Raw genomic sequence first — 13,900 nt, 5'->3', positions numbered from 1 at the left:
AGTTTGTTCTAACTCTTCAGGCAGAATGATCCTGTTGGAACATAACCAGATCATGCCGTGCTTTCCTGACCCCTTCTGTGGTTTTCTATCTCAGTGAAAGCGTAAGTCCTTAAATGGCCAGGGAGGCCGCAGAGGCTTTGCTGTGACCCTCCCTCCCCTGTTTCTCTTCATTGCCTGGTATTCTCCACCGTCTTTACTGTGCTCCTGCCACACTGGCTTCCTTGCTGTTGCTGGAACGTTCCCGACACCCTGCTTCCTCAGGGCCTTTTGCTTATTATTCCTTCTGGAATGCTCTCCCTCGGGTATTCCCCTGGTCCTCTCACTCCCTGGCCTTCCTTCCATGTCTCATTTGTTCACTGTTGTATTGCCAGGACCGAGCACATAGTAGGGGCTCCATAAATACATGCTGAGTAAATGAATGGATTGGGGAATGTAGCTAAAGGAGAAGAGTCATTGTTAATTCAGAGCGTGCGGTGAAGAGTGAAGAAGAGCACCAGGTAGGCAGAATTGGACACGCAAAGCCCTTGTGGTTAGGCAGAGTGTGGTATGTTCAGGAGACTGAGAGGGTACCTGTGTGGCTGAAGCACAGTGGGGAGTGGACAGAGGATGGGAGATGAATGGAGTGGTGCTGGGGAGCTGAGAGATGGAGCTGGTGGGAGCTCCTCTGAGCTGGTCAGCCCTGAGAAAGGGGCAAGGAAGAGGGACTACTCACTACAAGGACTGTGGGGCTGAGGGTAGTTTGGGGTGCTGTTGCTTCTGCTTGTGAGAATTAAACAAGAAATGTACGTAGCAGTGCTTTGTGTACAGGGCTGCGCATCCATCAGTTGTTTTGCTCTTGTCTCTAGAGCATCTGTGGCTGTGCCAGAAGAAAAGATGTCAGATGTGTACAGTATTCTGCAGAGCATCCCCCAAAGACAGATTGAAGAAATGCAGAGACAGGTAAGGGGCCAGGCAGCCCTGTTGGGGAGGGGGCGTGGGTGATGTGAAGGGTAGCCCTGGCTGCTTGGGTGCAGAGCGGTGGCTGCTGGGTGTGTGAGTGGGGTTTATTTCCTCCACTACGTTGACCAGCCAAACTTAAAAGAGGAAAGCAGTGTTAGGGAGTTGCATCAGGTAAGGTTTGGAATAACAACTATCAGAGATTCAGAAATGCTCCTGAGGTAAGCCTGCTGTGACGCTAGGGTCACACCTCAGCAGTATGCTCAGGACGCAGAGCTGCCCCTCTCTGGAAGGTGGTTTACACGGCAGGTGAGGGTTCTGGTGACTGAGGTGGCTGTGGAAGCCAGCACGTTTCAGGGTGATGCTTCTGAGGAGCCTTGACCCCGAGAGTGTCTTGGTGTCAGCTGGCCTGGATCCCCCCTTCAGCGGCCCTCGTGATTACGAGGTGCCCTCCTCTCCCCAGAACACATACACCCTCCCTCTTCCCCTCTCAGGTCTCTCGTCTACCTTCTGATGCCCCTTCCCCTGGGCTGCTCTCCACTGTCTAACGCATCCACCACGTGTCCTGTTTAGTCCTGCTGCCGTTTCTCTCTCCCAAAAGAAGTTTAGTTGGGCTTAAATGTGAAACAAGTTAAAAACTGAAAAAAGACTGTCCCAGTATTGGTACTGTGCATGTTGTCTCTATTTCTTTTTTTCCTTTCTTTTTTTTAAAATTTTTATTGGCGCATAGTTGATTTACAATGTTGTGTTAGTTTCTACTGTACAGTGAATCAGTTATACACATACATATATCCACTCTATTTACTTATTTTTTTGGCCGCGCCGTGTGGCACGCAGTGCAGCATGTGGGATCTTAGTTCCCTAACCAGGGACCGAACGCCCCCTGCATTGGAAGCACAGGGTCTTAACCACTGGGCCGCCAGCGAAGTCCCTCCGTTTCTGTTTTGTAAATAAGTTCATTTGTACCATTTTTTTTTAGATTCCACATATAAGTGATATCATATGATATTTGTCTTTCTCTGTCTGACTTACTTCACTTAGTATGATAATCTCTGGGTCCATCCATGTTGCTGCAAATGGCATTACTTCATTCTTTTTTATGGCTGAGTAATATTCCATTGTATATATGCACCACATCTTCTTTATCCGTTCATCTGTTGATGGACATTTAGGTTACTTCCATGTCTTGACTGTTGTAAACAGAGCCGCAGTGAATACTGGGATATATGTATCCTTTCAGATTATGGTTTTCTCTAGTTCTTTTTTTTTTTAATGGATTTTAGCAAGTTTTTATTTCTATCAAAATTATCTATGTAGGTGCTGAGCTGGAGAAGAGGTTTGGAGGGCTCTCAGCGTTGAGGATGTAACTGCCCCATGCACCCCTGTGTCTAACCTTGTCCCAGGAACGAGCCTCAAGCCTCTGTCTGGGCTAGGGCAGGGCAGTCACCCAGCTGTGTGTGGAATGGGGAGGAATTCTGGGCTTCTAACTGCTCCTTAAATACATTTTCCATCTGTCCTCCTGCCCTGAGCACTGCCTTTTCCCCTGAGTTTCTGCAGCGGAACCCAGATTTTTCTCAGCTGATCTAGGATGTGCTCTCTTGGGCCTATAGCATCAGCTACCACCTTTCCTTCTGCTTTTCCGCTTCCACATTTTGTTGCTGTTATCTCCTCCCCCGTTCTCTTTATCTCTCAGTGATTATGCCTTAATTTTTAAAAATTCCCCTTAATTGTCATTTTAGGGTTTTAGGAGGGAGTTAGTGAATGTGGTCAGTCCACCTCTTTATTTTGGTACCGAGCTTCTTAAACCAAAGAGATGGCACATCACACAGTAGTTAAGTCTGTAGGTTCTTACCCCAGACTGCCTGTGTTGAATGCCAGCTTGCCCAGTTACTAACTCTGTGCCCTTGGCCAAGGATCTGCCTTCTCTGGACCTCAGTAGCCTCATCTGTAAAGCATTTTGGTGTTCTGATTTGAAAACAAATCACAGGTTGAGTTTAGCCTCCCTGAAGTTTTTTCATAGCACACCCATGTTCGTTTTAAGTTTCTGGGCTTCCCCGTGTGTTACTTAATTCCTGACCTCATCTGAGTTTTAGTGAATTAGAAAGTCAGTCTAGAGATCTCTATGTTCTTGATCTAAACCTGTGATTCTTAACAACTCATGTAGAAGAAAATGCTCCTTGAAGGGCGCTGGTATTTATGCTCTTCGTGTTTCTTTTTATGGCTTCTTGATTTGTTAACATAATTAAATAGAAAATCATTGCTAAATCAGACATCACCTTTTTCTAGATTTAGTTTAAAAGGCTAAGAAAACACTGGATAGGTAAAAATGAGCAAGTTCTGTCCAGTTACCTTCTCCCCCCGGCCACCTTTGTGTTGGAAAGAGAATCACTTAGTTCCCAAGCAGAGCTCCCACTGTCAGCTCACAGAATGCCCTTGTTTTCCGGGAGCTTGGTTTGGGAACCATAGGTCTGAGACGAGCCTGGCCGGCCTTTTCGGTGACAGGCTCGGAATCATAGAACCGTTGAGATGGAATGACTAAAGGTTACTTAAAACAGTGCACTTTTAGGTTTTTTTGGTTCAAAGAGACACACTTGGAGTCAAAAGACTCGAGTTTGAGCCCTGGGTCTGTCCCTGTTAATTATACAACCATGACAAGTTACCAAAACTCCTTGGACTTTCCTTTCCTCATTTATGAAATCAAGGCGTTGGCTAGAACATCTCTCATGTTCCATTCAGCTATTAAAAAACGCTGTGAAACTCTTGTCCTTGACAACATTAATAATTAAGTGGTCATCTCTTTCCCATGACCACCTCCTGTCATGAGGGCCTGTTACTGTCTCTGGTGGTGAATAACCTACATTATGTCAACTTGGAGGATAAAGGCAGTCTTGGTACTTTCCTGCCTCCCGTTTCTAATTCTCCCTCTGCTTGCTGATGCCCCTTTTCTCTGTGCTGTTTTCAGACCTTCTGGCACGCTGCTGCCATGCCCCGTTTAGTCCTGCTCCCCTTTCTCCGAATATTCTACATCTCCAAAACGACCTCTTTTCTTCTCCCAACCTCACATTTCTAGACTGGACTGATCTCAACTAAAGGTGAGATTATCTGGTTGAAGCAATTCCCAGATAGTTACAAAGGATGAATAAGTTCAGCTGCCAGATGCCAGCAGTACACCTGTCTCCCAAGTTGGGACAACTGACAATGTCTCTAGACGTTACCAAATGCCCCCCATGGAGCAAAATTTCTGTGATTGGGAACCACTTTTCTATTGATAGTTAATCATCTCTCTCTTTTGTCCTTTCCCGAATATGCTTGTCATTTTGCCTTCTGTATACCCTCCATTGATTTAATCTGACCTTGGCAGGAGTAACTGAAAAAATAGCACACACTTGGTTCTGGAAAGTTTTTACACCTTAGTGAATTCTCTTTAGGGAGGTCAAATTTGAGTCTTTTTGTAAGACAGGCATAAACTTTTAGGGGAAAACCTGTTGCATCGGTAGCTGATACCTTGGAACCCCTGGTTGATCATGTTAGAATGAGCTGAGACCGAGGAACAGAGGGTCTGATTTTCTTGCTCGGCAACTCAGAACCGGCTCAAGGGCCTGCGTGGACAGCTGTAGCCAGCAGAGGGCTCCATCCACTTTTAAGTGACTGATTTTCCTTTGGGTGTTTCCAAGAAGTCCTAAGTGCTGTGAGCTACGTTGACATTGTCCTCAGAGCCGCTCTCTCGAGACCCGCTCCTTCCTGCACTTAGCACAGGATTCTGCTCTCCTGTGATGGAATAGAGCCAGAGTTTCTGAATTGACCCCAGAGATGTGGGGTGGGATCTTGGTGACGAAGGTATTGCAGTAACTTCTTGCAGCTTAGAGTTCAGGGGCTATAATCTGATCGATGAATACATGGTGAAAATCCTTAACATGACTCGGGAGTTAGGATGTACCAAGAGAGAAGGATATTCTGCCTGACAAGGAAACCTAATTAAGTTTTCCACCTGACCTTAGACGCGCTAGTGAAGCAACCATAACGTTAAATGCAGGGCTAGACCCTGAAGTTAGAGCTGGGGTCAAGCTAAGATTTTTGAAGTACAACCTGTGTGTTATCTACCGCTAAAGGCGAACAGCCAGCAGTACTGGCATATATGGCATTGAAAGAGCTGGGGTGGCTTATGGGGTTTTTTGTGGTTAAGTTAAAAACCAGTTCCTTCAATGAGAGGTTAATAGTTACAGCGGTATAAAGCCAACTTACCAGTCAGCCTTTAATTGTCCTATGAGCTAAATTAACTAGTTAATTCATTCAGTGCAGCCCTAATTATGTTTTCCCCCCCCAAGGGGAGATGATGGGAGATGATAAGCAACCTGTGATCCCCACCCACAGAGGCCTAACAGCCATCTTGGGGATATGTGGGAATAAGCCTGAAGAAAGCTGAGAAGATGGTGCAAGTTTTCCAAAGGATGTCAGGGGTCTGACATGGGAGGAAGTACGGGTTAAAGCTGTTAGGGACAGCTTTATTGGGGAGGTAGCATTTGATGTAAGCCTTAAAGATGGGGAGTCCCGTCAACCATCTTTCTCACATTGGAAACCAGGAAGAAGTATGCAACCAAGTATTTTTCTATAGTCATATGGAACATTCACATCCCCAGTCTCCCTTTGAATCACAATGGAAAAGAAAGCAATCTGGGATATTGGAGGGCTGAATAGACACTGGACTGTATAGTTAGAAGTGTTTGTGTGGATAGGGGGGAAGGCGTAAACGGATCCCCAGTTTATCTGTTGAGCGGAGTTTCCAAACATTCTTTTATTGGTCAGTGGCTCCACCAGCAGTGACCTCTAACCTCAGCCACACTAGGAGGTGGAAGTCAGGAGCCTGCCTTGCCTTTGAACTCTTCTTTGTACTCAGTTGACTAGGAGCCTTTGAGGTGGCAGAAACATTCAGCATCTTCTTTGCTCTATCTCTCCTTTAATGCTTGGCTAGGTTAAAATGTCCGTTTCTTTTCAGTCTATTACACTGACCCATCTCAGTCTGCCTTCACATTTTCCTACTAAGCCTACCAAATGTTTGTGCCATGGAGGAGTACTTGAAGGCATAATGGGCTGATTAGGAGAAAGAACACTTCCATTGAAGAAACCGTGGTACCCTCACCTAGCGGGACTGCAGTTAGGTGTAGCTGTGCCGGAGGAGAGAGCAGAAGAGACCAGAGAACAGTAAGTGCGTGTGTGTCCACCAGAGCTCATGCATTTTATTCAGGGGAGAGCCCCGACAGGAGGCTGCGATTTCAGCACGTTGACTTATCCGCTTTCCATAGCCATAGTAGTCTAAAAGTGACAAATTTGAAAGAGAGAAAGACTACACCTGAGGCTCTGTGAGATGGGTCATCTGCCAGTCAGGCATGAATAGAGAAGACGGAAAAGCTATTTTAGGACTAGAACTCTCAGCACTTTGGATGTGTGCAGACCGCTGTGTGCGCTTCACGATGTGGGCGTGTCATTGTAAGATGGCGGAATTCCTCGGTTCAAAGAAGTATGCGTGTGTTTGTTTTTCATCTTTTGGATTTCTGGCATCCAAATGAGTCTTCCCATCACTTTGAACATTGAATATAGTTTCTATTTCATCCCCTTGAAGATGTTATTGATGGGCATCTTCAAACTGAGGAGATACAGAAATGGCTCTTCTTGGTGATGCCCTGCAGCCTTTAAGTGAGGGTTTAAATTTTGTTTAGCATATATATTTTTTTAAAAAATATTGGCTTTCATGTAAAATATTTTATAAAGTTTTCTATCTAAAATATTTGTTTTTATTTTTTAAAAAGGTTTTGTGATTCACTTAAAGGTGTAAACCCTCGGATACCTAGAAGGCTCAGCAGTCCAGAGGGATGTGTTCTCTGAGGGTTCCCTATGCTGGTGGCTTGACTGTTGTGTCCATTGATGGCTACCTAGCAGTCTGTGTCCATTTCTCCCTCCCTCCCTCCCCCTGCTCCCCCCCCAACACACACACAGTTTACAAAGCAAACTCTGTAAACAGAGTAGTGAGATAGGCAGTGAGAGGAGTAATCCGAATTTTTTAATGTGAGGAAACTGAAGAGAAGAGATGTAAAGTGATCCTCCCGAGACCACACAATATGTAAGGGACAGACAGGGAACATACTCTTTTGCTGCCCACAACTTTATTCAAATTATAGAGCTTTGTGGCCTGGATCGAGGCTGGAAATCAGGATGCCCTTCCCAGTAATTCAGGCTAACTGCTTATGGGATAGTCTTCCCCAAAACGTGGTTGCTTGAGACACTTGGGACTGGACACATCCCTGGAAATATGTTATGAAGAATGTGGAAAAGATTTCACTTCTCATTTCCAGGATCAATATTATAATGTCTGTCACTCTTATCCCCCCACACTGTGAAACTGAAAAAATTTTAATATATATAAACTGAACTCTCAGGGCTTTTAAAAAACGCCAAGTGTTCCCTGCTTCCCTTCCTCTCCCCCCACCCCCCCCCCCCCCCCCCCCCCCGCTCTCCAACATGCCACTCCAAGCTCTATTTCCCCATCCCTGCTTTTGTACTTGCCCTACAAAAAGCTACTGGATCACTTACCCTTCAACAAACACACTGACCTGATCCCTGGAGCTCTCCCTGTGAAACAGACAACCATGGTCTGATACAAAGGCAGACTCTTTGGCCAGTGGGAGAGCCTTGGGGAAGAGTGCGATTACGGGATATTTTGAGTTTCATAATTTTGTTTCAGTAGCACTGTATACTCTGTTGGAGTTTTCCTGAATGTATAAATCCATGTTGTGAAGGAGACCGGCCAATGTATGTTTAAAGTAGGATAAAACAAGGACTCATTTAATCGAAACTCTTAAGGAAGAGCATTTTTATGTGTTTAACTTACCTTTTTTTCAACTTCAGTATTAAGAACCTTATTGGAAAAAGACTCTTGCCAAGTATCTGATGGGAAGCCAAGAAAAGCATTTTAATAGAACTGTCTCAAATTTATAGTGCACTAGGGCCTGTAAATAAATTTCCCTGTCTTTAAGGTATGGGCTGATTTGCAGTTATTTTGTATAGCTTCTGAGATTTAAATCCTTACAGTCCAGATGGAGAGACCATAAAGCTGCTTTCCTTGGCAACCTGGGCATACCTTGTCCATGGCGAGCATCATGGGTAGTAGATGCAGCTCTGTCTGTAAATGCTCGCTTATTGTATTGTGATGCCAATTTTAATTGGTTTGGCGACTTTTCCTAGAGCAGCCCACCTAAATATTCTCTAAATCTAGGAGAATTAGAGTCCTTGATTTCATAATGCAAACCCGTCAAATAAATATGTATTGAGTACCTGCTTTGTTCCTAGAATTGTATAGGCACACTGAGGGAGATTTTTGAAAAGGGAGGGAGGGACACAGATCCTGTCTATAAGAAAGGCCATCAGGGTGCTGGGGAGAGTACTTTCAGTAGTATATAAATGAAGAGGCCAGAAGTGCTGTCACTCAGTCGTACTGTGGAGAGTCAGGAACGGATCAGGAGGTGAAGGGGGCTTCACGACTGGCTGGCCTCGAATAGGGAGAGAGGATGCTCTGAGAGGTACTGACCTTCTCCCAGAGGTTGGCTTCTGTGGGAAAGACTCAGTAGGTCAGATGGAGCAGCCCGAGGGGGGGAATTGGAATCCCGGTAGCAGAGAACTTTGTAGGGAGTTAGAAGGAAGGGAAGGTCAGTGACAAGTGGAGAGTAATGAAAGGATGTGTGACGAGAGGGGAAAGCAGTATCAATTAAGGAGATTGAGGGGAAAAAATCAAAGAGCAGGAAGGGACCTTAGAAATTATTCAACCCCTTTCTCATGTTTTATAAATGATGTATAAACCCTAGAGTTCAAGTGATCTTGAGAATGAATTGCTAGGGTCAGAGCTGAGCCTACCCTTGAACCCAGGTTTTCTGATCCCAGCCGATGATTTTTTGGGGGAAAGGGGGACATTGGGTACTGCAGTATTTTCCAGACTGAGGGTCTCATGATTCATTAGTGGATCATGAAGTCAGTTCAGTGGGTCTTGACTGGCATTTTATTTTTTAAAAATGAAAGATAATAGAAAGATACTAAATTATGACATAGCAAGGGTAAATATTTCCTGAAACCTTTGCTTCTTTTGTATGAATGCGCATGGTGAGTTGCAGTATAAAATGTATTTGTATGTTTCTTAGTGTGGGTCCCAGTCCAGAAAGTTTGAGAAATGTTGGTAGTGGAAACCACGTGGGCTTTTGACTCGGAGAGACCTGAATTTGCGTCCCAAGCTGTGGTGTCTTGTCTATCAGCTTCGTGAGTGTGGACAAATTACCTAGCTTTGCCAAGCATCAATTTTCTCATCTCAGACCTGGGGATAATGATACGATAGAGCAACTGTGTTGATTAAATGAAATCATTGACTTAAAGCATCTAGATTTTGGTCTGCCTGCTGGCCATCATCTGGGAGCGCTCCGCCTGGGTCTGTGTTTGAAGCTGGCGGGAGCTTGGTCTTCAGGAACCACAGTGAGTTACCAACGTGGATGTATTATGCATTTGCTTCTGGGCTTGGAAACTTGAAACAGAACTTTTTCCTGTGGGTCTGGTGTACTTTCTCCATCTTGGCATGGAGGGAGGGTCACCTCTCTGTTTTTCTGTTAGGATCAGGATGGCTTATGAAAATCAGTGGTTCTCTGCCTGGCCTTAAAGAAAAAAAATTCATTGGCACATTTGGATAAAGTACTATTACTTTTTCCCCTTTCCAATGAGAAAAGTTTTCATACTGAGTCTCTGCCCACCCTACTACCCCCCCCTTTTAGCATGTTCTCTGCTAGATCATTTATTCATTTTTTGAACTAGAAGATTAAAAAATAAGCTTAAAGAGAAAAGTCAAAATCAGAATTGACATTTGGGTGGTGAACAGTTGAAGAACTAGAGTTTTACTAGGTACGTACTAAAAATAAAGGAAAGTTTTATGTGAATTTAAGAGGACCGGTCAGATACCTCTTAGGAGTAGCTGTTGTTCACCTCCTACTGAAAGGAGAATGAAAGAATATGGTTTTCCTTGTTCTCTGCTGCTTCCCTTCCCCTCTCCTCTCCTCCTCCTGCTGCCTCTGCCGCCCTTCCCCCATCCCTTTCCAGTCAGCTCCATCCCATATTTGAAATCCCGCTGGAGAGCGGAGACGAGCGCTTCATCCCCAGATGACTTGGGCCAGGGGCTAAAACACTGCCATAAATCTGCAGCTCATTTTAATGCCACGTTAAAACAGTGTGAGCGGCTGGTTTCCGTGGCCCCTGCCCTCTTTCTTTATGGGCTTCTTTGGCTCTTCTTTATAAAGAGGCCCTGCGGAGTCATTTTAAAGTTCTTATCAGTTTGCTGACAGGTATATGGGCCCTTTTGCCGAGTGCAGGAGCTCTGGCAGGCGTGTGAAACTTCTGATATTAAAATTGAAGAAAAATGCCAGGCAGAAGGGATTGGGTAGCACAGCGGTGATCTGGAGGTAAAAGTCTAGCAAGATAATTAACCTCTGCAGGTCCGGAACTTCGCCCTTGGCCGGATACCTGGCTCCTGGTTGGTGGGGGCAGGGCAGCCAGGATTAGGCAAGGGAGGGTTTTCCAAGGGCTTTTATTTTTATCCCTTGATTAGAAATGCCCTTCCGCTGGTAGTTTGTGCTTTCAGGCTTCAGCAAGCGAGCTGGGCAGCCCTGAAGGGCTAAGGGAGCAAACTTTACAATGTAGCTTTTTTCCTAAAGGCCATCTGACTGGCTAGACCTCAGCTCACGCGTCTCTGCCAGCTCCAGGTCGCTGTCTCTGTGCCCACAGCATCACTGTTAGCGAATTCAAAGGGACTTTCATCAGTCTGCTTCACTGCCCCTTTCAGACCAGGTTGCTAACCCCCAGTAATCCTCCCAGACTGCTTTGTGGAAGCGCCAGGCCCTCTATAAATGTCAGCCTGCAGCGCTTGGCCCTTCTTACCCTCTCGGTTACAGAGAGGTGGACTGGAAGCTGCTCCTCCCTCTCTTCCACCACTTTTCCTTTCTCTCTTTGCTGGAAAACTCTAGCAGCAGACAGCTGAGGGCAAGGAAAAACCATTACCTGGATCCAGGCCAGTGGCTTGATGGAGCCTCAAAATCTCTGGCATCTCCTGACCAGAATGTTTTTCCAGGCGTTTCAGAAAGTACATCCTCACCCTCCTTCTGCTTTCAGCTTTCCAGCCTTGATTCCAGACGGCTGGCTGGGTGCATTATGCCCCCAGAATCTACTTTATATCTGTCTGCTCTTCTCCTCCTAACTAAAGCTTTTAGGAAGAGGGTAGTAGAGATAAGCAAAATCCAGTGGACATATATTTTTAACTGCTCGGCACCCTTTTGGCACAAACACATTATTTTTCCTTTTTCGAATAGTTTTGGACATGAGTACTTCTGCAAGTGTGTTCAAGTTAAAATAGTCATTTAACTTGAGGTTGAGGCAAAAGCAAGGAATTTTTGTAGTAAGTTAGTCAAATGATATAGCTGTTGATCTAGGATTGATGATTTTCATTGAGCAAACAATAAAAAATACTGGTTTGTTTTATTACTCATGTAGCTCCTGTGGGGAGAGTAATTAGGTATAAAAACCAAACGAGCAATAAAACAAAATAAAATGCCCCAAACTCCAAAGCAACAGAACTACTTTTTTGTACATTTCTGACAAATTGATATCCTAGAATTAGTTAAGAAGTTTACCGGACTGGATGTTATTGCTTATGGTACAGTTTTAATAAGCTTACGAAAAATATCTATTTTAGTATTTAGTAATATATTTAGTAATAATTTTAGTAATAATTTTAGTAATAATTTAGTAATAATATTTAGTAATATATTGGAAATTCTCAGTAAATACGTGATGATCAACAGTCTTCATCATACAGCCTTTGCAAGGCGTGTGGGTATGTGGAATGGTCAGTTTCCTCTTTGGACACCGGTTGGAGAACTGTCTCTAGAATTAACCATGGGTTGGTTAATCCCTTGTAACGAGTCCACGATATGGGGCATTGCTTCCGGAAATGGCCTCGCTAATAAAAGTGTTAAATATTAATTTGCAGCCTATATAAGGATTGTCTGACTCTTTGGGGCTGGTTTCCTACAGGGTGGGACTATTTGTGAAGCATTTCTGAGAAATAATTGCTCATTACAGGAAACATAGTGCAGGTTTGAATTCATTATATACCTACTTAGAAAAATATCTAGGTTTGTTTACAAAACAGTAACTTGTAAATTATCAAGTGTTGATACGTTTGGTAAAGAATTCACTACTGTCAGGTCTTCGGTAAGGGTCAAACTGATCCATTAGATTTCTGTCTATATTTATAAATCTTAATATAGATTATTATATATTTTTCTATCTCCCTCAGCATTGAAGAGGTTGAGAGAGTTTGGAGTTGCATGATTACTTTACAATACAATAACACAATTAACCTTGTAATTCCATGCTACTGTTCTTCAGAATGTAAGGCAACAATCATGTATATTTATTACATTCAATTTGACTTAAAGACCTTTAATACTGGATCAGACCAGGATTGGTACAGAAGTAGCTCCATATAAACCATTTCTGGCAATACAGTTATCTCTCTCCTTGTAACTCAAAGGCTAATTTGTTGTATTTAAATGTGCACTTATTTCCCATTTTGATAAGGCTTTAATAGGAGGTGAGCAGGTCACTTATTATCTTTCAGAATCCAATACTTTTTATTAAACAGAGCAAGTGGTTTGTCTTCAAGTATTTGAAGTCCATATATGTATTGAAGTATTTTTAATTTTCATGTTAATTTGGCCAGGTTTTGATGATCTTATATCATTTGTATTTTAGAGGGATCTTTGAGTTTTTGTTTGAAGCTGCAGACTGAGGGTTGAGTTCTCTCAACCCTCTTGCTCCCACTCAGATTCTTAAATGTTTTCTGGGGTGGGGAATGGGGACATGAATTTCTCTTGAGAGTCCTTGCCATGATGAACCTCAGTTATTCTTACTCATAGGTGTATGTCATCGTCCAGGTAAGAAAGAGCAGGGGAAACAAAAGTGAGAACCACTGACATAGCTGGTGTAGCTATTTCAAACTTCTCCCTCTGTTCAGAGTCCCAATTTACGGAACGGACATTGGAGTTTCCACTCAGGATCAACAGGAGAGCTTGTCTTAATAACATGTGATCAGAAGAAGGAGGTTCCCAGACGCAAGCGGCTTATAGGGGGCCCACGTGCCTCTGGTCAGCTGGCACAGTGATGCGAGGCATTGGGCCCACAGTCTTCTCAACTCCTCTTCCTCTGAGAATGTGTGGGGACAGTGGAAGGGCTCCCATGGGACCTGACTGCTGAGTGAGTTAGTATCCACAGCCAGAAAAAAAGAACCTGCCAAAAACTAGCTCCTCGGCCGTCTCTGGAATTGTTACTACATGGGAAGCAGATGGAAGAGGGAACATGGCCCTAATGTGGCATGACATGGGATGAAACGAGCCCTCAAGTCCCGTCCTCAGTCCCTTCACACATTGTATTTGTGTGTGTGCCTTAATTAAAAGGGGTAGAGGCCTTTCAAGTGTGTCTGTTGCAGTGAGACTTGCTTTATATTTACCTTCTCTGATCAAACAAACTTATGCTTTCTCCTGATTTTAGCATAGCAAACACGGGAAATCTCACCCCAGGCAGATTCCTTTACAACTAGTTGACCCAAGTCGTGCTCTTATTTATTTATTTTTGATGACAGATCCTGATTAAAGGTTTCCAATCCACCTTTTAGCTAGTCCATGGACCCAACCAGGAGGCAGGGCTTGTCAGCTGCTAATCACTAAAGAAGCTCCCTGATCTGACCTAGGGAACAGTGGGATTCAGAGGCATGGATAACTCTGAAACGGGGCACGGGAGAAATGAATCTCTAGTCTCTTTGCTGAGAAGGTTTGACCAAACACAGTTTTATTGGTCAGTGGCTCCTGCTTTAGTAACCTTTCACCCC

The 13,900-nt window shown here is 44.1% G+C and overlaps 1 protein-coding gene across 10 annotated transcripts in view; it reads left to right on the top strand.

The window, feature by feature from the left end:
* EXT2 (exostosin glycosyltransferase 2) overlaps nucleotides 1-13,900 on the top strand; it is a 139,960-nt gene that overhangs the window by 39,284 nt on the left and 86,776 nt on the right. For all 10 annotated transcript variants that reach the window (XR_016393794.1, XM_022592194.3, XM_022592195.3 and 7 more), the window contains one exon: nucleotides 846-939. Coding sequence is in view for 9 of the 10 variants with exons in the window: in XM_022592194.3 (XP_022447902.1) it covers nucleotides 846-939 (94 nt within the window). In the remaining variant the exon portion in view is untranslated. The remainder of the gene's footprint in view (nucleotides 1-845; nucleotides 940-13,900) is intronic.

This window comes from Delphinapterus leucas, chromosome 7, assembly GCF_059928025.1.
Source record: "Delphinapterus leucas isolate spDelLeu-1000000601 "Yukka" chromosome 7, BTC_Dleu_Yukka2, whole genome shotgun sequence".
Classification (NCBI taxonomy): Eukaryota; Metazoa; Chordata; class Mammalia; order Artiodactyla; family Monodontidae; genus Delphinapterus; species Delphinapterus leucas.
The sequence above is the reverse complement of the archived record's forward strand: the minus strand, read 5'-3'. Positions and strand labels throughout refer to the sequence as shown.